The sequence below is a fragment of the Gopherus evgoodei genome, chromosome 1, assembly GCF_007399415.2.
Source record: "Gopherus evgoodei ecotype Sinaloan lineage chromosome 1, rGopEvg1_v1.p, whole genome shotgun sequence".
NCBI lineage: Eukaryota > Metazoa > Chordata > Testudines > Testudinidae > Gopherus > Gopherus evgoodei.
Genome location: NC_044322.1, coordinates 336,726,183 through 336,753,841, shown reverse-complemented (window position 1 = coordinate 336,753,841; position 27,659 = coordinate 336,726,183). Strand labels below are relative to the sequence as shown.

General features: G+C 41.5%; 1 protein-coding gene across 3 annotated transcripts; it reads left to right on the top strand.

The window, feature by feature from the left end:
• On the top strand, nt 1–23,857 carry GTSE1 (G2 and S-phase expressed 1). 3 transcript variants are annotated; one of them, XM_030549674.1, is made up of 12 exons: nt 2–195; nt 1,377–1,460; nt 6,963–7,020; nt 7,103–7,706; nt 9,055–9,204; nt 10,498–10,645; nt 13,889–14,266; nt 14,512–14,584; nt 15,336–15,587; nt 17,111–17,279; nt 18,230–18,364; nt 22,547–23,856. In XM_030549674.1, the coding sequence occupies exons 2-12, from the start codon at nt 1,382–1,384 to the stop codon at nt 22,628–22,630; spliced, it is 2,130 nt and encodes a 709-aa protein (XP_030405534.1). In that variant the 5' UTR covers nt 2–195; nt 1,377–1,381; the 3' UTR covers nt 22,631–23,856. The 3 variants fall into 3 exon arrangements, with proteins under 3 accessions (XP_030406400.1, XP_030405534.1, XP_030405026.1); XM_030549166.1 differs by having other exon boundaries at nt 3–224; XM_030550540.1 differs by lacking the exon at nt 18,230–18,364 and having other exon boundaries at nt 1–224; nt 22,547–23,857.
• The last annotated feature ends 3,802 nt before the right edge of the window (nt 23,858–27,659 follow it).

The following is a 27,659-nucleotide window of genomic DNA, read 5'->3' as shown; positions in this document are numbered from 1 at the left end:
ACGCCGTCAGCCCAGGGTCACGAGGCTGTAACCTCGTTTAAACCTACCAATGAGGAAGCTCGATCTGTGACAGTTCTACGTGCGCCTGGCCGCGAGCAATTCAAATGTGCTGCTGCTGCGCGCCGCTTCCCTTCTAAGCGAGCGGGGGTCGCCCGCAGCCTCGGGGTGCACTGTGCGGCCGGAGGGCCTGAGCTGGTGCGCAGCGTCGGCGGGACGGCTCGGGGGTGAGGGTGGCCAGCTGGCCTGTCGGGGGCAGTGGGGAGGCCCTGGGTGGGGCGAAGCCGCGGACTGGGGAGTGAGGCGGGGGGCGAAGTTGAGGGGAGCTCCGGGGGGGGGGTCTAGCAGAGGGGGCGCGGAGCGGGTTGAAGGAGCGACGGCCCCCTCCGCCATGGGGTGAAGGAGCGGCTCGGGGGCAGGCCGCCTCCCCCCACGTGAGGCGAATGGATGGGGACTTAATACGCAGACTAAGCTGCTAGCTAGCGGAGAGCGTGGAGCTGAAGGCACTGTTTGCTTTAGCCACGTAATCTCTACAATTTCCTCGCGCCCTCAGAAAACAATTTATAACTGAACCCTAATCAATGTTTGAGTTCTGCTAAGCTGGGGAGACAATTCTAACTTTGCTTACCTGGGAGATACATTTGCTGCTTTCCTTTCCATGAATTAAAGGAGTGCGCCTATCTTCTATAAAATGGACCACGTTTAATCTTTACTGTGGAGAGGCTCACTTGATTTAGTTTTCACTAAGACATGGTTTAAAAAAAGACTTAATGTTAAGGTACCATGGTACTTAGTACAGATATCTAGCTAGGTAGCCCACAGAAGCTACTTAGATATTTCCCAAAGGGAAAAGGGACACACTGCGGGGCTGGTCCAAACTGCTTGTTCCCCTGCATGTCCTGTTTACTCTTGCCAACTCATCAAGTTGGGCTTTAAAAAGAGACTGTCCTGATCGAAGTGGGATGTATGGTTACGCTAACTTAGATTACATGAATAGTTTAAACCTGCGTTTCTGTACTGGATCAAAGTGCTTAGAAGTAACATTGCAGAACTCCATGAACTCTCATCTATGTGCTGGGCTTGGAGCTTTGTTTTACAGAGTCCCCACCACTATATTTGTAAGTTCTTCAGCACCATCTCATTTGACAAGAAGGGAGACTTGAGATTTGTAGAATTTATGAACCTTGCAGTCATTTGCAGAGCTATTCCTGAAGTTAATCCAGCTCTTTGAAATTATGGATTTCAGAGTTTGCACTTCATTGAACTGCACTGCATGTGATTCCCTAAATGCAAACCTTGTCAATAACCTGATTCCTGTACTTCAAAACATGCCTGCAAAATTAAATTATCGTGAATCTTTTTGAACTCTTATTTTGCAGACACTATGGAGGAAGGAAAGGAAATGTCAGTAGGCTTATCAAGTGATATGACTGAAGAAAAACTGGATGTTTGCAAGAACAGTGGTAGGTGGAAAACTATTGTTTAATTATCTTATTATAACTTTTAGTAAGGGATATACAAGCCTGAGCTACTTTCTAAGATACAGCTACACTGTAATTGGGGGTGCAATTTCTGGTTCAGGTAGACATACACACCCAGGCTTTGACTGAGCTAGTAGGCTAAAAATAGCAGCATAGTCACAGTAGTGCAGGCAGCAGAAGAGGCTAGCTGCCCAAATACATACTTAAGGTCTTGGACTGGATTGTACATGGGTCACTAGCTTGGGCTATGTAGCTATGGCAACACTGATGTTTTTAGCATGCTAGCTTGATCAAAGATAGAGCATGTATAGCAACCTGAGCTAGAAATTCTACCTCCAACTGCAGTGCAGATGTACCCCACATGTTATGATTATTTAAATCAGTGATTCTGTCACATCTGTTCCATAACCTGCTGTGTAAGCAGTCTTTTCATGGATGGTCTGCTGTTTCCCACTACTTAGATCTTAGTGATGTTCCTGCAGAGCTCTATAAGAGTTCTTTGAACTGGCAGCCTCTGCAACATTGCAGAGTCATGGTGGCACTTAGGGTCTTTCTAATCTCCCGACTATTTCTACTCTGAAGTCTGGTCTAGCAATTTATTCTTTCCATATCCCAGAGATGGTCATCCATCAGTTTAGCTTCCTTGTTAACAGATGCTTGACATACTCTATATCAGGGGTCGGCAACCTTTCAGAAGTGATGTGCCGAGTCTTCATTTATTCACTCTATTTAAGGTTTTGCGTGCTGGTCATGCATTTTAATGTTTTTTTAGAAGGTCTCTCTCTACAAGTCTATATATTATATAACTAAACTAGTGTTGTATTGTAAAATAAACAAGGTTTTCAAAATGTTTAAGAAGCTTCATTTAAAATTAAATTGAAATGTTGATCTTACGCCACTGACCCACTCAGCCTGCTGCTGGTCTGGGGTTCTGTTCACCTAGGCCGGCAGCGGGCTGTGTGGGGCTGGTGGCCGGGACCCCAGACCGGCAGTGGGCTGAGCGGCTCAGCTCACTGCCGCTCAGGGGTTCCATCCTCCGGCCCCTGCCAGCCGGGATCCCGGCTGCTGGACCCGCTCAGCCCAGTGCCGATCTGGGGTCCCAGCCCTGCCCACATACAGTGGGTACCTACTTTCTCCCTGGTTCTGGCCCATTCTCTTCCTCTCTCTGCACTGAGCTGAGAGTTGGAGTGGACCGAGCACAGGGCTGGGGGTGAAGGGTGCTTTAGGTGCTTGTCTGTGCCAAGTGAGTTCATTTTTTTTTCAGTAAAAATTCCCTAAGAGCCTGTTTTTCTGCCTCTCAGCAAGTGCACTGCAACCTCACTCCAGGCAACCAGATGCTTAAGCCCCAATGCAATGCACTAATCTGGAGGAAGATAGGCATTCTTTTGCCTAACTCATCTCCAGGGCCAAATCCAGTAACTAGGCTCAGAACTTGTCTGCCAGATTAGGTCCTCATGGATGAGTTCACACAAAATGGAGTGGAGGAAGACCTCCCTTATAATGCTTAACCCAGTGGTTAGGAGGTGGAGACCCACAGTTCAAGTCATTCTCTCCACCTGACTCAGAGAGGGGATTTGAACAGGGATCTGCCACCTCTCAGGCAGGGGTCAGCAACCAAAGGCATCATGCGAGATGATTTTGAGTGGTACTCTCAGTGCCTGGGTCCCAGCCACCAGTCCTGGGGGCTCTGCTGCTGGCCTGGGGTCCTGGCCCCACTCAACCTGCTGCCAATCCCATCCACCGGTCCCAGGGGCTCTGCTGCCATCCTGGGGTCCTGGCCGCCAGCCCGGGGCTCTGCAGCCAGCCCCAGCTGTGGACCACTGTCCCCAGCCTAGGGCAGTGAGGGATGCAGACAGGGGCAAGAGGGTATGCAGTTCACAACCCCCACCTTAAAAATTGTTCCAGAGCCACTGTACTGGGATATTTTTAAGTCCTGATTTGCTGCTTACATCACTATCACATCACATGAACAGCGCACTGCGTTTGACGTTGTGTGTGCCGTCTGTTGTGATTTTTTTTTCCCCACTGTAAGTTGAGGGGTACATTTGACAAAATGTCAGCTCCTAAGAAAGCCAAGTTAGATGTCCGTTCATTCAGCCTTCTTGGACAGACACATTTGGATTCATTCAAAAGAAGGACCATGCTGTTTGTACTTTCTGTTGTGAAAGTGTTTTGTCACACATCAAATGTTCAACATTTTCAAACGAAGCACGAGAAAACCTTTCTTGACGAAGCAGACAAGACTGAATCAATCAAAAAGATAGTAGCAGGATACGAGAAGCAAAGCAGTCTTTTTAAATGCTTAAGTGTAAGTAAAAATCAAGCCACAAAAGGAAGTTACAAGACTGCATAGTGCATTGCAAAAAATGGAAAGCCATTTACAGATGGGGAATACATAAAAGAAATTTTTCTCAGCAGTTCAGAGGTTTTGTTCAATGATTTGCCAAACAAAGATCTGTATCTAGAATAAAGGAACTGCTTGTCTCTGCCAGAACTGAGACACGCATAAGTGAAATGGCAGAAAACATTAATGAAAAGCAGACAACTGCATTAAAAGAAACAGTGTTTAGCATTGCAGTTGATGAGTGCATGGACATAAGCAACGTTCCATGTTTGGCAGTTGTTGCAAGATACTGTGCTTCTGATGAAATCCAAGAGAAACTTTGTTGCCTAAAACCCTGTATGGCACAACAAAGGGGGAAGATATAGCAGAAACTTTTGTAAACCATTTTGAAGAAGAAGGAGTTGACATCAGAAAAATATTGTGTGACAACAGATGGTGCTCCTGCAGTGGTCGGAAAACAGAAGGGATTTGTAAAGTTACTTGAAGATCAAATTGGCCGCACAACAGTGGAATTTCACTGTAACATCCATCAAGAAAACCTGCATCTAATTCAGAGCTTAATAATGTGATGAATACAGTGATGCAAATTGTGAATGTCCTTGTTGTTCGATCTGCTTTGATCCACAGACAGTTTCAAGCACTGCTAGAAGAGATGGACAGTGCTTATAATGACATTCCACTTCACAGCAACATTTGACGGCTAAGTCATGGCAAGGTTTTGGTGCACTTTGTAAACTGTTTTGATGCAATCAAGGCCTTTTTGTCGGAAAAAGGACAAAACTACCCTGAATTGGATGATGACAAATGGCTGTGTAAGCTCATGTTTCTAACTGACATCACTGCTCACCTGAACGAACTCAACCTCTGTGTCCAGGGTGCAGGGCAAATGGTTCTGGATCTTTATGAATCTGAAAGGCATTTGTTATAAAACTAGCAGTTTTTTCATGGGATATTCAAACTTCAACTTTCTGCTACTTCCAACACATAAAAGAGCTATTGACACATTGCACTGTCAGTGTCGATGAGATTGGAACGTACATGCAAGAACTGGAATCAGAATTTTCTGACATTTCCAGCAATTTGGCCCAATGCTCTCTTTTTTAATTAAACCTGAAAAGTTCAATGAAAGCGACTTAGATTTGTCTGTATTTCAGTGGATGGGTGTTGAAGATTTTGAAACGCAGCTCATTCAGTTAAAAAGCTCAGAATTGTGGGTATCAAAGTTTGTAGATCTGCAGAGTGCAAAGTTACCGAGAGAGATCTTGGCTCCTCTATTCTGACCTGCTGCACATCCCTGCCAGTGAAATTTAACTGTTTGAAGAAAATTGTGTTTGCAATGCTTTCAGCATTTGGGTCCACATATATCTGTATGAATAGGTATTTTCATACCTGAAATCTGTCCTCTGTCCCTCTTGGAGCCGGTTAACAACTGATCATTCAGAAGCCTGTGTGTAGCTTAAAGTATCCAAATACGTGCCAGACATTGGAAAACTCAGCAAGGGCAAGGATCACACTAAACTGATAAGATCTGCATTTTAATTTTAAATGACACTTCTTAAACATTTTTTAAAACCTTATTTATTTTACATACAACAATAGTTTAGTTATATATTATAGAGAGAGACCATCTAAAAATGTTTAAAATGTATTACTGGCACACAAAACCTTAAATTAGAGTGAATAAATGAAGACTTGGCACAGTACTTCCAAAAGGTTGCCGACCCCGCCTAGGCTATAGAATATTCTGTTGAGGAGCCCCCTCAGTATCTCCTATTGAAGCTTGTCTGGATAAATAGTCAACTATCTCCTTCCATTCATTGTATAGGAAGCCTGAGCACGTAACTTGAACTTTGTGAATCCCAGTGATTTTTCTAGGTGCCTGAAAGTTAATGTGGTGACACTCACCGTTACTATGTCTAAGTGCTACTATATTCTAAGTGCCTCAACTCTTGACATCTCTTCTGAATGTTTGACACCCACCATGCCACTTGAAGCCCACATCCCTAATCTCAGATCTGGCTGACAGACAAAACTGACACCCCCCACTAGGAACTTTCTGTTTGCTTGGGTTCCACTCTGTCCCCTCCTTACCCTCTCCCTTTTTTTTCCATATCCCAGTTAGATCTCCATTCTGCTGCCTTTCAGTTCCAGGCAGGCCTTGTCATTCCCTTATTTTCACCTAACTACTGTCCTCTGACTTGTTCTGTGCCTTATTTAAACAAGTCCTCTTATTCTTCTCTTGCTGGGAGGTTAGAAGTCTGTCCTAGCTTTCCTAATTACTACTGTATCTCATTTCCCCTCATCTTCTTTGCCTTTTAAACATTTGACAACTGGTTTACATTTCACCCTTCTAGTTCTCTGATCCGTTCCAGTCTGGTGCTTTCCCACTTCACCAAAACTGCTCTGATTAAAATAGCTTTCTCACTTTCCTGCATCTTTTGGCCGCCTCTAAACTCAATAACATCCTCTCTTCAGCTGCAAACTTCTAGGGTGAAATTTAGTAGCTTATTTTAATTGTTTCAGTTGAGTGCAATGCAAAAGGAATGGGTGATAAAGAAACTACCTTTAAGCTGAATATTTTCTTAGTCATTTTGACAACTGTTTCATTTCAGTGTTAAAAGTAGTCTTGGTCACTTTCCCCATGGGCTCTCAACATTTTTGCTTTTACAGCCTTTTTCTGATTTTAAATGTTTCTCTTCCCTGTTGCTATGTGACTGTCCCACAAACAAACTTTCAACTGAAATAAGAGCACTGGCTATGCACAAAGTGTTGTCAAATGCACAAAAAACTAAGATTTTTTCTATTATTTCGGTTTTAATAATGTTAAGTGTTATTTGAAACAATTAAACATGTTCAGAAAGACGTGTGGTTATTTTTACTTATCTGACCTAATAACTTGAACTATTGTCACAGTTAATTTTAAAGACATCTTGGCAATGTCTTTGGAATTACTACAATTGGGGTGGGAACTTAATGATGATCAAGTAACTACTTAAAACAAAATTAGAAGTAACTAAAGGTTAAATTTGTTAAGGCTAATGCCAACTGGCAGTGTTGTTAGAAATTATAGTGCAATGCAAATTGTGTAAATCCTGTAACTACAGCGATAGTCACAATTAATGAGATTGTTATACTTTCAGACTTTCCCCTTCTAACTGATGAAAAATTTGATTTTGACCTTTCACTGTCTCCTGCAAGGTAAGCTAAGTGTTTAAGGGTAAGAACATATTTGAAGTGCAAAGGATTTTACAATATCTTGACTGTCTTGTCTGTCTTACAGTGGAAATGAAGATGAAGTTTTCATTGGACCTCTTGGACACAAAGAAAAATGTGTTGCTGTCAGTATTGAAGCAACTAAAGATGCTGAAGAAAAGATCTCTCAAACCCCTGATGATAAGCTTATGTGGAGTCCTCTTACTGGAGAGAAATTTGTAGAAATTTTTAAAGAAGCTCATTTGTTAGCACTGCAGCTAGAAAGTGGCAACAAAAATGAACAGAACAAAGTCACCCAATCAGAAGGACCAAAACCCAAAGTTATAGAAAAATTTGTGCAAGCATCCAAGTCAAAACTAAAAATCTTTCAAAAAGGAAACATAGAAAAAAGCCCCAGGGCTATTAAAAGGGAGACGTACTGTGTGTGGGACAGCCCAATTTGTCAACTGCCTCCTTCCTTTCAGAAGCGTTCAGATTTACCTGTGACTGCAGTTGACAAAACTCCTCCAAACACATCTAGTCCAATTAAAATCCATAAATTTCCTAAAATATCTGTTTCACCTCTAGCCCGAGAACAGCAAAGTGATGAAAAAAATAAAAAGGCAATAAGCAAATTGCACACAAAGGCTTCATCTGCTCTTGGAAAAAGCCATCAACTGACAGTAGAAAAGGTAAAGAATTTTCTTCTGGATAACTTAATACTCAATAAAAAAACATGGTTGTCTTGAGATAAGGGACTGTTTAATTCTCCTGTAAGCTTTTGTTTAACAACTTTCTTGTTTAATGCATCTCTCCATTGTTTGAGAGACCCTCAAATAGGAAACTGACTTGACACAAAGAGCTGGTAAATGCACAAGGTAAACTGAAGGCACATTTTAACTTGTTATACCAATGCTAGTGAAGTAGTAGTTATTAAAGTAGTGGCTAGAACTTCAGAAAGAAGTCATGTTCGTTTCTTTAATTGACTAAATTTTAAGTTTTTACACTTATTAATGACTGATTTCTACGTAAGTATTTAATACTTATTTTGTCATCTCTTTGGTAAAATTATTGCTGTCTTTTGGTGATTTAGATGCCAACAGGCTCTTTACTTATATTAAGCTTTCTTCAAAATTGACAGTAACAGGCACAGCTCTGGAGATACAGCAGTAATAACACCTTCTAGTCTTTGTACACACCCTACCTAGAGCATGCTTAGCCAACTATGTAAGACTGAGGAGGACCCAGCTATGCAGCAGTACACTGAAACACTGCCCAGATACATTAGGGGAAGTGGTGGTTGTGTTAATCATCTCTCATGTACATAAGGCCTGTCCAGGTTGTTCCCTGCCTACCCCCCTTCTGTTCGTTCCTTTGCCTTCAGAGCTTAGGCTATGCAACTAGCATGATCCTCCTTCTCTCCATGTGCACTACTGAGGAGGAGAATGTTGGCTCCTTACTCCTGAAAAGGAGAGTGAGGAATTTATGCCATAGGCAAGGGGGCAAGAGAGCTTCTATAGTCCGCTTGTTTCCCCTTTGTCTCCTATCCCATAGCTTTGATAGTGTTGCTGGCCAGGTGGCCCTCTCAGATGCTAACTGGAATAGACTTGTCAGCTGTGCAGTCTAAAACTTTCATGTCTAGCTGTTGGTGTCAGCCAGGGAAGAATCTCCTTTGGTTTACTGGAAAGAAGGGTTTGTGTGTGCATTACATTTATGGTTACAAATGTGAGACCTACCTTTTCTTAAAGTAGGAAAAGCCACTGCAGTGTCTAGGGAGGAAGAAAGCCAATTTCAATAAATGGGAACATAGTCTGTGCTGGATTTAACAACTTTAAAGTCTAATAGAGTCTAAAATAGTTGGGAACTTGGAATTTTTAATGTCTAGCAATCCACATATTTGGTAGATGCAATATGCTTTTCTGTTGGCTGGTATGAAAAATATGGGTTATAAATAAATAAATAAATAAGCTCATGCTAAATCTTCAGAGCTACTGAAATTGTAATAGCTTTCAAATTAATTTTAAAATTTTAATCTTACAGCCAAAACCAGGGAAAAAACATTTGACCAGCATGGGGTCATCTGAAGATCTACTCTCTGACAAATCCAGTGTTGCTTCAGATGTATGTGACTCATCAATCAGTGGGAGTTCATCATTACAAGACAAGCCAGTTCTTCCTTCTCAAAGCAAGGTAATGGCAAGTGTTAATACAACTGCAGAATGAATATGTTCTTAAGAGTGCTGGTACTCTTACCTATACAAAAATGGAGACGACAAACCTAGCTTTCTGACTTAGACTTAATGCCACAGTCTCGTCTTATAATGAATTCAAGGTAAAGTTTCTATTCTACAATTGCAATTCTTGGGTGGCTAAGTTATACATGAAGTATTTTTCCTATATTTGTAACAGAGAATTATTCTTAGTGCATCAACATATACTTAGATATTGTGTTAACATGAAATGTTGTATGTAATATTAAGGGGCAGGGAAATGCAGATAATAGACCTCATAGGAGGCTTGTGGATTAAAGTCTTTACTCTTCGTGGTCACCTATTGGGCTACTTGGAAAGATTGTCATTTTTCTAGCATGGAAGCAGAATAGCCAAAAATGCGTCTAACCTGTGGAATATAGTTTCTCAGTTTTGTTAAAACTTGTACAACATTGCAAGCCACATAATATTGTCTATGCTGTTTCCTCTTCTCTCTGCTCCTCCTCCCCCAAGGTGCCTGATTTCTTGGCAGTGGGTACAGTTAAATGAAATATTGGCCACTCACCAGATCTGACACTAATGGAGCAGTCTTAGTTATAACAGTCAAACTTGCTCAATCACTTTCCCTAAGAAAAGAATTGTAATAACATGAGATATTGGATGCAAGGCAGAGGAAGATGCCTAGCCCTTCAAAAATAGCACTCTAATGTACTGTCCCATTAATCTTCATTTCTATGTACACCTCTACCCCGATATAACATGACCCAATATAACATACATTTGGATATAACATGGTAAAGCAACGCTCCGGGGGGGCGGGGCTGTGCACTCCAGCGGATCAAAACAAGTTCAATATAATGCAGTTTCACCCATAATGCAGTAAGATTTTTTTGGCCCCCGAGGACAGCGTTCTATCGGGGTAGAGGTGTACTTAGAATCCATCTTAGGGATATACTTGAGGTGGGGGCGGAGAGGGAACACCACCGGGCTAAAAATCAATTTCTGAGACCTAACCTATTCCAGTTCTACATAAGAACTTAAGTACCATACAAACGTATAATTACATTTTTATTTTATTTTTTTTGCTTCCCAGCAGTCTGCTTTTTACTTAACCTTAAACATTTTAAAACAGGATTATAGAACTTGTCCCTGGGACAAATGAACCCAGAGAACAGTGATGCATAATGATGTAGAAATCTAACAAATGAAAATGTTGTTGTGCTTGCTTAATGTCTTTTGTACAGTTAAATAAACTAGACTTCTTTATTCACAGTTCGGATTAAGGAAGACACAGTTAAAACCTCCTAGTGCTGCTAATGGTCCTGTAAGAAAGAACACCTCATCTTCATCGTCGTCGTCCATTTCGAGCATGAACTCCAGTTTGAATTCAAGTTTGTCTGTCTCTCCCATAGGGGGAAATGGTAATAATTAGCATAGAGATGCAACATGCAAATCATTTTAAACTTAAAATAACTAATGGGGTGTTTTTGACCTGCAGGTTCCAAAATGAGTTTGGGTCTGTCTGTATTTCTTGCCGATTCAGAATACTAGGCTGTCTTTGGGGTGGAGTTTGGAGTGTTCCCAGGATATGGAAGGCAAGGTAGGTGAGGTAATATCTTTCATTGGACCAAGAAGATACAAGCTTTCAATAGCTTTCCAAGCTACAGAGAGCTCTGCGTACCTTCCACCAACAGAAGTTGGTCCAATAAAAGATATTATCTCAGCCCCTTGTCTCTCTGGTGTTGACAACAGGTGAATAAAACTTCATGTAAGCTGACAGGGTGGTAGTTCAAATTCTTGCCTTCTAGCACTGGAATTAAACCAGACTTTAGAATCTATGAGGCTAATATCTACAAACCGGAATCTGACACAATTACATGGTAGGCTTCTTGGTGATGACTTAATTTTTTTTAATATTTTTTTAAATAGTCCATAATAATTCCTTTCTGGTTAGAATTATGGCTAGCCACAAGAACCTCTAACTGCCGCAGTGTAACGTGATCTAGAGAACAAACAACATTATGATATAGAGAAGAGGGAGGAGATAGAAAAGTCTGTTACACAAGCCCTGATTTTTTTTTTCCTCCAAAGCCGCACATGGCAAACTTAAACAGTAATATCACAAAGGTTGCGGTTAACACAAAAGCAGGGAGTAATGCAGTTGTCAAAGCTTTATCAGGACTTATTAGAAACTACGGTGGAATACAATAGCTTACAGTTCCTTGATCCATTATAAAACCAGACTAAAGCACAAATCTCTAACATTATTTCATATTTAAACATTTGCCTATCATTAAGATAGAAGCAGTTGTTGTTCTACCTGAAGAGTAGACTTGGAAGCCTTTCTGAACTTCCTGTTTTAAAGTTCTGTATTAGCTTTTTACACGAAACACGCACCATCTCTGTTCTCTGTCCCTGTAGCTGTGCACTCTGTTTTTAATACATGTTGGCAGGCTGTATTTCCTGTTAAAACTTAATGACAGAACCCTAGAAATCACACTGCTGCCCAACTTATGTCTGGAGCAGAGGTTCCCAAACTTTTCTTATTGCATACCCCTTTCCAGATCTACCAACTGCCTGCGTACCCCTACCCTTCTCATCACTGATACTGTGTGTTCTTCTTAATATTACCTGTCTTTAGCCATCTGTCCATATTTCACTGTTCGGTACAGATGTAGTGTGACATATACAACTGAAAATAAATCCCTAAGTTCTGAGCTCAGTTAGACTGGACTGTTGCTGGCCAATTGAACCTGCACTGTATGGTGATTGGAGGTCTCTCTGTATCTGTGTTCTCACTGGTACATCTTGAAGTAAATTAACTACTGTATTTTACATAACACATTCCCACAGAATTTTAAAGTTTTGTCTAAGTAGCCTATTATGAAAATACAATAAATAAAATTTACCCACAATTTCTCCCATGTATCCCTCGCCCTGAGATGACTCACGTACCTGCAGGGGTATGCATTCTAGAGTTAGGGAACCCCTGGTATAAGAAAAAACTACTACTTTAATACTAGTTAAATGCATATGCTGTTATATCTTTTGTAGTAATCCAAGGTGGTAATAGAATGCACTGTATCTTTAGCAGGGAATTATTTTAGGATTGTCACCCATCTTATCTGTATCCCATGCGATATATATATATATAATCTTTTTTTTTTTTGAGGAAATGGGGAGAGAGGGACCTTTTATTTTTTTAATAAAACTGAATTAATGAGTAAAGTTGCAGGATATAATCAGATCTATTTCTAGCATAAAATTTGACCTCTATAAAGAGGTCGAGTCAATGTTTAATGAGCAACTGATATCTTTAAAATGTATCCAAAAATGGATTTGCAGAAGTATATGGATAATGTATGTGGCTAAACTACTTATTTATTCCAAACAAAATGAGTCCCTGCCCTCAACTGCTCATAATGAAAGAGTGGAAGAGGAAAACATGCTCCTAATTTCTTGTGAACTAAGAGGTTTCGTGTTTCAGGGAGTGAAGAGAAAGAGGCACCCGGAGGAGATGAAAGTATTTTGGCATGCATGATTGGGGAAACACTCCAAGCATAGTGGCCTGCATGAGCAAGCACTGAAGTCTTTGAGAAAAGTGAAGTGTGTGTTGGGGGGAATAACAGGGTCCAAAGAGAATGTTCAGTGACCACAGATGAACTGTAGGCAGGGAGAAGAACTGTGTAGAGCCTTGAAAACTAAACTCTAGCCCAGTCAACATAACGTATAGATATGGGGTTCCCAAACCTGGTTTGCGACTTGTTCAGTATAAGCCCCTGGCGGGCCATGAGATGCTTTGTTTACCTGAGTGTCCGCAGGTACGGATGCATGCTGCTCCCAGTGGCCGGGAATTCTCATGGCCCACCAAGGGCTTACACTGAACAAGCTGTGAACCAAGTTTGGGAGCCTCAGGTTTAGATAATAAGGAAGTCACTATCTGGAAGTATAATGCAAGAATGTGCTATTGGAGGACACAGATTAGTAAGTTTTAATAAAACTTCAGTTCAATGGGAAAAAGTTTAGTAGTACGTCTTGGAAATAGTTAATGCAAATGACTAGAAACTGTCTAGCAAATCCAATTAGTCTAACTGAAAAACTAAGATTTTAAGTGAATAAGTAGAATATTAAAACTTGTCATTTAAAAAAAAGTTAATTTTTAAATACTCTTAACTAGCACAGGTAAGAAGACTTCATTGAATGTCCCTTAACATATGTATTTCAGGTAGCTGGGACAACTACACTGAAAATACAAGTTATGCTTTAATATACCTATAAAGAGGGTATATTTAAGTGCTTCTCAAAATGCCTTACTCTTGTTTCACTTGACCTAGAAGCTGATCTTCTGAATCATGTCAAGTAGGCTTTTCTGCAGCATCAAAGACAAATAACCACTTGGTAGACTTTTCCTACAGTTTTCGCTCTTCTAGGACTTCAAAACTAGTAGCTAAAAAGTGGAAAAATTTGAGACCTTTAAATTGCAACAACTGCATAGTTCAGATGCTTGAACACCTATCACAAATCATTGCATAATGTTTTCGTATGTTCAGCTGCACTTGCGTAAACTTAGACTCTCTTGTAATTAGTTAAATGTACCTTGTAACCAGTTGAAGGGGAAACAACTAGCAATTCAGAAGTATAAATATGAGCTTTCTATCTTTCAGCTAAATCGAGCATCTCTTCAAAAATTTCTGTGAGCAGCTCCAAACTCTCATCTAGCACAAAGAGACTGGCTATGGTTAGACCTATCAGAATGTCATCTGTGCAGGCTGTCCATTCTGATGTGTCCTGCAAGCAAACAAGATCAGTTAGTACTCCCAGAATATCTACTGCTGGGAATTTAGCCAAGTCTTCAGTTTCTGTGACAGGATCCCAAACTCTAGCCAGTGGAATTCAGAGACTGAGCTCAGTTCCTAATCTACAGAAGGTATCTCAGCAGAACAAAGATGGAAGTGCAGCAAAAGGAAACACATGCCCAAAAGACAAGGCTGAAGTTATACTCACACCTTCAAATCAGATTAAGGTCCCTAAGAGATGTGGAGGTAAGCACACATTTTGGAAGGCTGTTTTTTGTGTTAACTTGGCTTGTAATTTTAACATTTCTTGGAATCCTCCTCACAGTATGTGCTAATCGAGAGTGAGATTTGTCTTTATTTGTACATTGTTCCAAAGCTGCTGGGATGGAATGAATCATGTGACTTGTAGGTGAGGTGTTATAGTTGAAAACTAAACTAATATAGATAAGAAATAGGTAATAACATAGAGTAATATTTTTCTCTTCCCTTAGGTTCATCACCAGAAAATACAGCATCAAAAATAAAGCAGCCAATCAGATTATTATCTTGTGGCACATTTGGAAGGTAACGTAATTAGAACTTAACAGGTCACTTGCATGTTTTTCTTAACTATACCTACATTTTAAGAGTGTTGTGTCAAGCAACTATGTAATCTAAGTGCAGTTCTAATTACTTTGAAAATAACATTGTGAGGTTTTTATACTCTCCTACTGACTTCCAGATTACTCTGCCCTTCCACAAGTAAAACTGTTAAAACTCACCCTGGGATATGATGGAGAGGAGACAATTTGGCTTTCTTGGGAGTGAGTAACATAAATACCTAACTGGAATTCATTGACAATTCTGATGTGTAAGGGAACAGAATTGGCTTTCACATAGCAGTGATATTTCTGCAGTGCTAATGAGGTGTTATTGGTTTTGTTTTTTTAAGTCAGCTCTGAATATATTCAGGAAACAGATCTATTGAGGGCTGTTTTCACATAATACCTGTTCACTAGAGAAGTGCACTTCAAGATTCTGTTACATTGAGTGCTCTCCTTCCTATTTTGTCTCAAATTAATCTGAAATTTTCACAAAATGAAGGTTTGAAACATCTGTTAACTGAACCTTTTCTATGAGGATGTGACCAGTTCCAGCATAATACAGCAGTCCACTTTTAATGTTCAAGTTTAGTTATCCTAACACTTTCATAACTGTTTGTGTTCTTAAGCCTGCCTTATGTTGTTTATTTCTGTTGTCCGACTAGTATTCAGAAAGAAGTTGTAACAAGTTTCCAGAAGCTTTCAGTTAATGTATGCTGCATGTTTTCCTGTAGTGGTGTGGCTGTTTGCACTCCTGTCAGACCTTCCGAAGATGGGGCCTTGCAGAACTCTTGTCTTAGTTCCAGGTCCATTTTAATTACTCCAGCCAGTATAAAACGTTCTGCTCTGCCTACCCCCGCCAGTCGTCGTATCTCAGGAATTCCAGCAATGACTCCTAAAACTTTGCCAAGATCTGTCTCCTCTCCACATTTTATGTCTGTTCGTCAAGTTTCCAGTGTGTCTGCCAGAAAGACTCTTGCAACTGGGTAAGATACTGCAGGTGTAACATAGCCTTATCGAAGTCTGTTAAAACTCCTGTTGACTTCAGTGGGAGAAGGATTTTGTCCAGTTGTTCAGATGCCGTATGCTAGCATGTAAGAGATTTCATCTACTGTTGAGCAGAAGCATGCCCAGGTAACATGCAAAATAACACAGCTATACTTGTTAGTTCTTTCCAACATAAATCTCTAACATGGTTTGGTTTGCCTGAATCCCTAAACCAAGGGATAATGTTAGACTCTTGTAAAAATAGTGACGATAAACACATTTTAATCCATCACTTGACCACACCTTCAAACTATCTATGAATCAACTTGTATTATGTGCATCATAGAACTTGTATTTGAGGAATTCTGCTCTCAGCCAGTTTACTTGATGTACTGAATAGAAAGTGACTGCAGAAGTAACTTTGTGTTCCAACACAATGACACTTCCAGCTATATGAAAGATAATACAGGATCTAAACATGACAATACTTTCTAGATGAGGAAAGCAAACAGGCAGTTAAGTCAAATGATCTATTTTTAAGTTCTGTTTAAGTTACATTTTAAGGTATTGTCCAATCTTATGCTGTCACCATTATAAAATCTGGCATCCTAAAAGAGGCCAAGGATTGAATTAAGACTGAACTACTCTTGCTCCATGAGGTGGTCTTTCCATGCCATAGTTGAGACTGGCTAGGTACCGAAGGGAATTTGGGCAGCACCACCACAATTCTGTATCTGTTCTGTGGAAGGGATGCAATCTCTTCCATAGCTGTCAACCCAAAATCTTTTCACAAGCTCTAAATATATACACAGCTTAAGCTAGTATTTATGGCAGCCTCATGGTGCTGGTTCCCCAGAATAAAATGTAACTAACCTTATATTTCATATTGTGCCCAAATAAAACTTTTTGTTCCAGTGTAAGCCAAGCATCATCATGCCTCTCTCACATCTCTCAAATGTTCAGTTACTTCCTCAAACTACAAGTGCAAAATGTTCTTTCTTCCAAAAACCCTCCACTTTCCCAACTCCACTATCCCACTGATTGTTAAGCTTGCAACTTTGGAATCCTCCAATTTGTCCAATTTTGTACTTCTCCCTTCACCTGGGATTGGACTGAACCAGTTCAGTGACATGTAATACCATCAGCACTTCTTTGATATAGCAGTCTCTGCATAAGCTTCCAGAAACTTAAGCTAAAATTTTCAAATGTGGTATCCTAAAAGTATCCACCAAATATGGATTGCCCATTTTTCTTGTACACTGTAGACTACTTTGACTTGTCTATTTAAATTGTAATTCCTCAGGGCAGGGACAGTGTCTTTAAGTTATGTTATATGCCTAGCATGCTTTTAGATAATGAATAAATAAGACATTATTTCAGACTGAGGGATTTCACAAAATGGAGAAAAATAAAGCTATCAAATGCCACTCTAGCTTTTGTTGGGCAGCTAAATGACATGAACATTTAAGAGCTGTTCATTAGGCATTACTATTAAATACTTGCCAACTTTACTTTCTCCCAGTTCTAAACAGGCAAAGGACACCAAGACACAAGTGTCATCATTTGAAGATGATGACTTATTTCCTCCACCTATGATACCTCTTACACTTGTCTTTTCACCAGAAAAGACTACTGAAATAGCACAGACTGAAATACAGAAACAGCCAGCTGAAGGAGCACAAACTAATGAGGTAGGTAAACTAAACTGAATCCACTTTTCCCTCTTGTAAAAGCTGCCGTTGAGTGAACTCCATGAAAATGTGAGCTGTCTACTAACTAAAAACTTGCTCAAATTTTGAAGCAATCTAGATTAGGCATATGTGTGCCCTTAGTGTTTGTTTATCCTACCGCTGAACAACATTTCTTCATTGGGATAAATGTTCCTGGAAAACTAATTTCTGTCACCTGCACAAATAATTGCAGGTCAAATTTAAATTTGCACTCCCAGTTATCCGCACTGGAAAGTCCTTGTGTATTTATGAATCCAATCATGAAACAAAATACAATGTGGGGTAATTCTAATCGCAATTATGCAATATATCTGTTTTTGGACAGTATTGAATGTCTGTAGAGAACTGTTCAAACCATAGTGTTAAAAGAAAAAAAAAGTCTAAACTCATATTTGCTGGAATTGCTTGCAGATATCAGTCATAGACCAAACTATCAATTATTCATTGTTAGTTCAACTGTAGCTATTTTCTCTGGTATTCTGTTCACTGATTGCTGGAAGCTTGCTATATATTTTGTTTGGTGTATGTAAATACTGGATAACAATCAAATTGGACAGAGGTGTGACTAAAGGTAGTAATCTGATAGAACTGTTTCTTTGTCAAAATGTTGTCAGGTCACAGTTGTAGGTACAAGGTTAAAACTGAATCGAAAAATTGAAATATGAAACAATCATATTTGAAAAATATTCTCTCGCAGTTACATAATACTGTACCACCGCTGTTCTGCACACTACTCCTCCCCACATCCACCAAGCTATGCTGCCTTTAGGATGGTCTACGTATAACCTACAAACCTAAGAATTGCTGGTTGCTTTTTATGGCTTTTCCCTGTAAGTCAATAACTGACTTACCTACATTCTTCTGAAGGAAGCACAATAAACAGAGGAAAATAAACTATTTACTATTTCTAGGTCTTGCTGGTAGATATTGGAATAGATAAAACTTCCATTGCTGCTTTGGAATGTGAAAGCAGACCTCTCATTGACCTTTCTAATACTCCGGAAGTGAATAAAGTTATTCCATTAAAACCTAGTGTGGTAGGACAGGTAAGGTATCTCAATCTTATCTCAATCATTTGTTTCCATAAATGCATAAAAATACTGCAAAAACCAATTGTTTGGTTGTATGAATTTGTATGTAAAATAGTTATTTCTCCCCTGTAACAATGTATTGTATATGAAATACACTTGGCACTAGTACCTTATATTTAATCCAACACTCTTTTTTAAGATGAATCCGATTTATGGATTCTTCTTGCTGTCTCTTCCCTTTCAATCTCTAAGGTGAGTGAACATTTTTGTTGTAAAACACAGCTATGAATGAGCATCAGTTCATGAATCAGGTCCCTTCCAACCCTGATATTCTATGATTCTGTGAATCAAGGATCTTAATTATTCAGCTTTGCATGGCCCACTCTTGCTGTGCTGGAAGTCAAAAAACTAGCTGCATCAATTGTTGTGGAAACACAGCTCTGTGCAAGCTCACTACACTTCTCTTAGTAGCAGTGGCATGTCATGACACTTTTAGTACATTTTGTGAGGTTGTACAAGGGACTGGATAGAATCATCCCATGGACATAGCCAGTCAGGAAGTCATATTCAGAGCTTTCATATTCTTGTAGAAATTAATTCTGAGGCACACTACTGCTTACTAGCCAGCTAGAGTATATTCCTGCTACTCTTCTCTGCTGTGAGACCATGTCTGTCAAAACCCCTAACTGCAGCATTGGTTTTCAGAACTGCACAAATTCAGACCAGTTTTGCATGTGGAGGTTTGTGTAAACTGGCCATCACTCCTGACATGGTCACCGCTTTTGAAAAGTCAAAGCAGCTGAGGCTTGACTTTGGCTTTTAAAAGTAGCTTGGTCACTAATGTGCAGGGCAATGTCGACTCTTGGCTTTCCCTCCACTGGAGCCAATATAGAAAAGTAGATATGGCAGTAGTGCACACTGACAATATTCCTAGTGTTCAAGGCACATGTGCACACGTTGAGTGTAGGACTTAACTAAGTAGTTATTCCATGACTTTAAAAGATGTGTTTGGGAGGGAATGGTAAGGGGAGTAAGCTATTACCAAAATCTGTTACTGTGATTCCCTGAAACAAATGGTGCTTTTTAGGGGACAACAACTTGATAAAAACATCTGGTGAAAGTGCTGGTGCTTTTATTTTACTAATAAGTAAGGCCCAGATCCACAAAAAGACATGAGTGTCTAGAAAAATCACAGGAATACTATGATCTGCAAAGCCTGAGTTAAGAGTAGAACCAGTGGTTAGGTTACTCCCCTAGGATGTGGGAGCCTACCAGTTTAAGTATCCCCTTCTGCCTGGATGAGGGGATTTTATATATCCATTTAATCTGTACATTTAAACAGGAGTCTCCCACTTCTCAGGTCAATGCTCAAACTTCTGATGTCAGTCTCTCCTGTTGAAGCTGTTTCACTTTGGATAAAAGAACAGGAGTACTTGTGGCACCTTGCAGACTAACATGGCTGCTACTCTGAAACCTGTCACTTTGGATAAACACTTAGTCAGTGAAGCAGGGGGACTGGATCTTGGGTCTCCCACATCCTTAGTGACTGCTCTAACCACCCAGCTATACAGCCCTTCTCATGCATGTGTGGTCTCTCTCTGGCCCAATTACTCTTAAAGAATGGAACTACTGTAGAAAATAAATTTAAGAGGGGTGTGTGACATTCCCCAGGGTACAATCTGGACTGATGGACAGCTGTGTCCCCCTCAGTTCTCCAATGTGGAGTGCCTTTTACACAGCTCTGTGTGAGAGCAACCACTCCTGGTCTGCCCACACAAAGCATGTTATCATTAAATCACTACCAGTTATACTGTATGAGTGCTACAGCCAGCCACCCTGGAATTACATTACAGGGCAACACTAGAAAGCTCCCAGTCCCAGATTTCCCTTCCCCCCCTCCACCCCCCCCCCAGATGTGCATCTTATACTGCCCAGCCCCTTCTGAACAATACAAGCTTATATATAGTTGGTCGTTTCATTAATACACGATGATATGCACAAATCTTGTTCTCTCAAATGGAATTTGCCAGATACTTCAATCCAAACACGGATTTAGATAAAACAATAAAACAAGTTTGTTAACTATGGAAACATAGATTTTAAGTGATTACAAGTAATGAGGTATAATAGAATTTGTTACAAAGAAATAAAAGGTAAAACACCTAACTTAACAGTTAAGTGAATTCAAAGCATAAGGTTTCTCTCACAACATGTTCTAGCAGTCTTATTGGCTGAATCTTTCAGCCATGATCCCTCCACTGTCTAATGATGCTTCCTTTGACCTTTTTCAAGTGTTGTCGATGCTGTAGTAGAGATGAAGGGAGAGAGATCCTTTGGGGGGGTTTGTTCCCCATTTTTATCTTTTCCTCCTCTTTTGAGAATCATCTCCAGCTGGGGTTCAGGAGACAAAGTCTGTGGAGTCAGGAACTTCCAGCTGTTTTTTTGACAAGATGTAAATTTCTCACTCCCATCCTTTTTCCTGCCAAAGAATGGGTGCTTAACCAGCTGTTAGTCCATTTTATTTTGTTGACACCTAGCTGAGGCATCAGTTTGCCTTTTGTCTTTGAGGAATTGGTCTAAACTTGGAATATGTCTCAGTAATGCTATACAAAGTGGCCACACATTTCACCAGGACAATAATAATCAGCACGTGATGGATTTTCAGATGATACCTCACAAGGCATATTTTGTACAAACTCTTTTTACAAAACTATAATGGATTTAACATTGGAATACAAATTATCATGGCGGGTGGGAGGGGGAAAAAGGGGGGAAGAGGCAGGTAGAACACATGCCTCTTTGACATCTCTCAGCAGCTAGCGGTGGTGGGGGGTGACCCACCATCCTAGCTTTTGTGAATCCCATTTTTAGGCACCCCTCTTCCTCTGTTGTACAGGAAATCTGAGTACCTAACTCTGGCTTTGAATCCCAGTGTTGTTTTTTTTAAATCTTCTAAGCACGTAAAAGTTAAGTGTTGAGAGGCTCAGTATCACACCAGCTGATTCACAAAGGGATTTTAGCCCTAAGACTCAGGCCCCATGTATTTTTTGCATAAATTCTTAGTGTAGCAAGAAAACTAGAGATCCAAAACAAGTAAAATAGGTGGTGGTTTGTTTGTTTTTAAACCTTTGGGAGCTAATTCAGTCATGATAGACTGGCATTCTTTGATAACTTGGGGCAGAGACTAGGTCTCCTTTTGTATAGCACCTAGCACAAGGGGCTCTGATTGGTTCATTGGGTTCTGCCGAAATTAAACTTTTACAGTTGGGTAGAGGGGCTCTAAATTGAACATCTACGTGGGGTGTAGGTATTTGTCTTCAGGCACCTGAAGAAAAGATCTTTGACTTAATAGTACTGCTGATGTTCTAGAAGTTAACTGCACTACCATTAGGGCAGAGGTGGGCAAACTACAGCCTGCGGGCCACATCCAGCCCGCGAGACCATTCTCCCCAGCTCCTCTGGCCTGGGAGGCTAGCTGCTGGCCCCTCCTTCACAGCCTCAGCTCACTGCACCCGCTCTGTGTGGCAGGGTTGCGAGCTCCTGGGGCAGCGCAGCTGCAGAGCCCGGTCTGACCCAGTGCTCTGTGCTGTGCGGTGTGTAGCTGGCTCTAGCTGGGCAGTGCAGCTGCCTGTCCTGGTGCAGCCACACCACCAGCCACTGGTGCTCCAGGCAGCACGGTAAGGGGGCAGGGAGCTGTGGGGATTGGATAGAGGGCAGGGGAGTTTGGGGTGGCAGTCAGGGGGCCAGGGGTGTGGATAGGGATTGGGGTGGTCAGAGGGCAGAGAATGGGGGGGTTGAATGGGGATGGGGGTTCTGGGAGCAGTCAGGGAGAAGGGGTGGTTGGATGGGGCAGGGGTCAGGGCAGTCGGGACAGAGCAGGAAGTGTGGATGGAGTGGGGGTTGGGGGCAGTCAGGGAACAGAGAGCGGTGAGGGTGGATGGGGCAGGAGTTCCGGGGGGCCATCAGGGGCAAGAAGCGGGGGGGGCTAGATGGGGGGTTGGGCTGGGCCGGGCCATGCCTGGCTGTTTGGGAAGGCACTTTCTGAAACCCAATGTAGCCCTCAGGCCAAAAAGTTTGCCAACCCCTACATTAGGGTGACTGGCTGAAGTTACCTGTGTTCTTGATAGTCCTATGTGTAGAGTAACTATCTGGCAAGATACTAACTAAATCTTATGTCACTTCATTTCTGTCTTTCAGCTAATAGATTTGAGTTCTCCTCTTATCACTCTGAGTCCTGAAGTGAACAAAGAGAATCTGGATTCCCCTCTGCTGAAGTTCTAAACTAAACCTTAGCTCAGCCAAAAATTCTTGGGACTAGCATCTGCAATCTTGATTTGATATATTAGCTATCTTAATAGGACTGTGTGAAGTGAATATCATGCAATAAAATCCCTTTAATGTACTACTAGAATGTAACTTGTGTTGACAAAATTGAACTAGAATAATCTGTTCAGCAAATCCAAATTGGGAGCACTTGATTAACATGACTGTCTTCCTGCATTGTTGCAGATCCATGTAGTTTTAAAAAAAAAAAGTCCTGTATGTCTGCTTTAGTAAAATTATTTTAAGTCTAATTATACATAACAGTAACCTTTTTCTAAAGGTTTGCTAGTAAATAAAATGATCTAAAGTACTAAAATTAAACTGAAAATTAAAGCTAATGTGGTAGTTGTCTTTGTAGCTAAGGGATTTTAATTGTCTGTATACATATGGAAGTATAGCAAGTCTGGAAATAAAGTGTTTTTGGGCCACCAAATATGTTACATGCTAATTGTGCCATGGAATATTTCAGGAAGCTAAAATAGCCACATTCAAGAAAAAGCTGGATCTAATGGTGCATTGACACATAATCAGGATATTGTTAAAGATAGTAATGTCAGAACTTTGCAAAGTTCATATAAATTGAACTGCCTGCACTGAAGGCTTTTTCTGTAACAGATTTAGAAAATGGAAAAAATGGGATCAGAGTGAAAACTGCATTAGACTAATTTTAAATTCTGATAACTTCGAGGTAGGAGAATATGGCAGGAACAGCTAAAACAATGAGGTCAGCTTTAGAAAGCAAGGTAAAGGATGGGATTTGACAGCCATCTAGTCCACTGTATGAGGAATGTAATTCTAGATGTAAGAAAGATGAAGTCAAGAATAGGACAGAAAATGAGTAAAATATCTAGCTCCTCCCATTTTATCTTACGCATCAAATGTAATGTCTGATCTTCCCTACTTTTTGCTAGTGGTCTTGTTTGGAGAACCCAGAAATGAACTGGAAGCTTTTTAACCCTTCAGCTATCAACAGACCTGTACTCTGATGTCCATGGTAACAACTCCAACTCAGCCAGCCTAAACTATAAAAGCAAAAGTTGAAGACAAAGCCTACTATGAGCTGAATAGTTTTGATTTAAAATGCCTGATAAAGGTTCTTTAAGGCTCCTGGTAAATCCATGGGTTCATATGACTAGCTGGAAGATTCTAGATGTAGGAGTATCAGAGGGTAGCCGTGTTAGTCTGGATCTGTAAAAGCAGCAAAGAATCCTGTGGCACCTTATAGACTAACAGACGTTTTGGAGCATGAGCTTTCGTGGGTGAATACCCACTTCCTCAGATGCATGTAATGGAAATATCCAGGGGCAGGTATATATATGTGTGCTAGCAAGCAAGCTAGAGATAACGAGGTCAGTTCAATCAGGGGGATGAGGCCCTGTTCTAGCAGTTGAGGTGTGAAAACCAAGAGAGGAGAAACTGGTTCTGTAATTGGCAAGCCATTCACAGTCTTTGTTCAATCCTGAGCTGATGGTGTCAAATTTGCAGATGAACTGAAGCTCAGCAGTTTCTCTTTGAAGTCTGGTCCTGAAGTTTTTTTGCTGCAGGATGGCCACCTTAAGGTCTGCTATAGTGTGGCCAGGGAGGTTGAAGTGCTCTCCTACAGGTTTTTGTATATTGCCATTCCTAATGTCTGATTTGTGTCCATTTATCCTTTTCCGTAGAGATTGTCCAGTTTGGCCGATGTACATAGCAGAGGGGCATTGCTGGCATATGATGGCGTATATTACATTGGTGGATGTGCAGGTGAATGAACCAGTGATGGTGTGGCTGATCTGGTTAGGTCCTGTGATGGTGTCGCTGGTGTAGATATGTGGGCAGAGTTGGCATCGAGGTTTGTTGCATGGATTGGTTCCTGAGCTAGAGTTATTATGGTGTGGTGTGCAGTTACTGGTGAGAATATGTTTTCAGGTTGGCAGGTTGTCTGTGGGCAAGGATCCCACACTTTCATAGGCCGTGGGTGGCAGGCCAGTCCTTGCCCACAGACAACCTGCCAACCTGAAAACATATTCTCACCAGTAACTGCACACCACACCATAATAACTCTAGCTCAGGAACCAATCCATGCAACAAACCTCGATGCCAACTCTGCCCACATATCTACACCAGCGACACCATCACAGGACCTAACCAGATCAGCCACACCATCACTGGTTCATTCACCTGCACATCCACCAATGTAATATACGCCATCATATGCCAGCAATGCCCCTCTGCTATGTACATCGGCCAAACTGGACAATCTCTACGGAAAAGGATAAATGGACACAAATCAGACATTAGGAATGGCAATATACAAAAACCTGTAGGAGAGCACTTCAACCTCCCTGGCCACACTATAGCAGACCTTAAGGTGGCCATCCTGCAGCAAAAAAACTTCAGGACCAGACTTCAAAGAGAAACTGCTGAGCTTCAGTTCATCTGCAAATTTGACACCATCAGCTCAGGATTGAACAAAGACTGTGAATGGCTTGCCAATTACAGAACCAGTTTCTCCTCTCTTGGTTTTCACACCTCAACTGCTAGAACAGGGCCTCATCCCCCCTGATTGAACTGACCTCGTTATCTCTAGCTTGCTTGCTAGCACACATATATATACCTGCCCCTGGATATTTCCATTACATGCATCTGAGGAAGTGGGTATTCACCCATGAAAGCTCATGCTCCAAAACGTCTGTTAGTCTATAAGGTGCCACAGGATTCTCAGATGTAGGAGGTCACTTTTGAAATCACTGAAATGTTTCCGTTGATGTTATGGGTTGAGGTTCCTCTTCTTAGACATGGTGTATCTGGATCATGGGCCAAATCTGGACTACCAGATGCTTTTGAATGGATTGTGAATTTTTTTATTTAGTCTTATTATCATTGTGTTATTGTTGCTGGGTTTATTATTTTCTCTGGAGTCTGGACCTTGACCAAGAAATTTGGACCTTGACCAAAAAAAATTGACTCTTCCTGGCTTAGGCCTACATTCTGATCAGACTAGCCAGTGAGGAAACCAATGGCATTATCACCAGCTTTGATTAAATCCTGAGCACTGCCTGGCATGTGAGACTTGGGTTCTGGCTCTCTGACTCCCTCAGGTCGGAGGCCAAGAGGGCAGGTAACCTGGGTCCCCTATTTAGGAATATTCTGGTTGTGCCCCTGGCTGTAGAGTCTCACAAAGCTCAATCTTCTGTCTATACCATCAAACAGCTATATGAAGCAGATCCATCACTTACCTAGCTTTCTTCACACCATCATGTCTGACATGCTCCATGTGGCTTGAGGCTGCATAACTCCCAGTTTCTATGTAGTGTGAGACCTTTTGCAAATCCATTCCCTAGAGCAGGGGTTCCTAAAGGTGGGCTGTGACACAGTCCCGGATGGTCTGCCAGCACAAGTCCATTCTCCAGTCAAGCTCTTAGTAAATCTCTAATTCCATGTGACTCATGTAATCTAAGTAAAAACTATATAAATGTAATGTTTTGCGATGTATATATTGGACAGAGTTTAGAAATCTTTAGTTTAAAAAAAAACAAGCTGCAATATGTCAACTTTAAGGCTAGTGAGGACAACTGTGTTTCACTGCCAGGTAACCTAGCAACATACACACAGTCCACTATTTACAACTAAAAAATAGCTAGCAGTAGTTCAATCTCACATGGATCAATTCATTTTTCAAAAGCAAGAAGGGTGCATTGATAGAGAAGATAATGAAAGTCCTGGACCACCTACAGCTATGCAAAATTAGCCAGCCAAAAAACATGAAGTGGTAAGAAAATATGACAACACATACTTAAAGTTTGGATTCTTCTTTATGGGATTGGATGAGTATCCATTACTTCAGTGTGTTATAACTTATTTTATACTTTTATAATATTTTATTTTCTAATTAGTAGAGAGCAGGGTTGAGTCTTTACTTAGCACAGAAACTGAGATTTTACACTAAAAAATTTCAAAAACACTATAGTGTTCAAAGTTGGACAGCTATTTTGTTTTAAAATTAACAAGTGTTTAACAATTTTAGTAATATTGTGTTACTTATTGTTCAGTTTTATACATTGTTTTTCCTGTTTGAACACCACATGCTACTCTCAACATTTATTCAATGTGTAATTTGACTAAACCTGTTTGGCTTTGAAGATCTTGAAGGATTTCTCTGAGTGTATATTGCTGGGGATTTCTCTCATTACAATTGTTTACATTTGAATGAAAAGGCCCCCAGACATTGTTTATTTCCAGTGTTATAGTTTGTGCATGTAATAATTACAATTAATAATTTGCCTTAAGAAGAGTTAGTAAGTGGGCTACTCTGCTTATTACAGCTAGGCCTCGGGGGGAAGTTTGAAAACCCCTGACCTAAAGAAAAGCCTTTCACGATGTGCTCCCGTGTAACAGCTCTGCTTGAGGCTGCGCTGCACTCTGCCACTCGGGCTGTCGGGGGAACTTCCTACCTCGGGATCTGAGCCCAGTTCTTGCTTCTTTTCTCTGCAGGCTTCCGGGAGGGGCGACTCCCTACTCCCCAGCACCCCGCTGCCAGTCCGGGCGGCTGGGGAGAGCGCAGGGCTGCTAGGCCCCAGCTGCTGGCTCTGTCGGCAGGAGGCCAGACCCCAAGCAAGCCCTACCGCGGGAACTCACAGCAAACGCAATTCTACTCCGAGGGACGCTTCACACGCTTCTTAACTGCTTCTCAACGGGGGAGATCCCCCGACCTCCCCCAGCAGAGCCCCGGGGGGGAGCGGCCGGTAGATCCCTGCGCAGAGCCAGCGCACGGCGCGAAGTCTCCTCCTTTCTCCTCGCCCCTCCCCCGGTGGGGGCGGGCTCGCCCGGGTCAGTGTGCTGGGGAGAGCTGCTCCCTGCCGGCGGGTAGCGCTGGCTGCAGGGCACGTTCCGCTCCGCCCCCTGCTGCCCTAGGAGCCCCAGGCGGCGCGACCCGTCCCGTCCCGTCCCGGGGGCCAAGCAGGCGCCGGACGGGGAGAGCGGCCCCGCGAGCCGCCCGGCCCGGAGG

What these genes read in the sequence shown, in the direction of transcription:
- GTSE1 (XM_030549674.1), top strand. Translation starts at nt 1,382, where the DNA reads ATGGAGGAAGGAAAGGAAATGTCAGTAGGCTTATCAAGTGATATGACT. An exon ending in ATCAACTGACAGTAGAAAAG is followed by an intron (nt 7,707 to 9,054) that starts GTAAAGAATTTT and finishes TTAATCTTACAG; the next exon opens with CCAAAACCAGGGAAAAAACA. An exon ending in AAGGAGCACAAACTAATGAG is followed by an intron (nt 17,280 to 18,229) that starts GTAGGTAAACTA and finishes TACTATTTCTAG; the next exon opens with GTCTTGCTGGTAGATATTGG.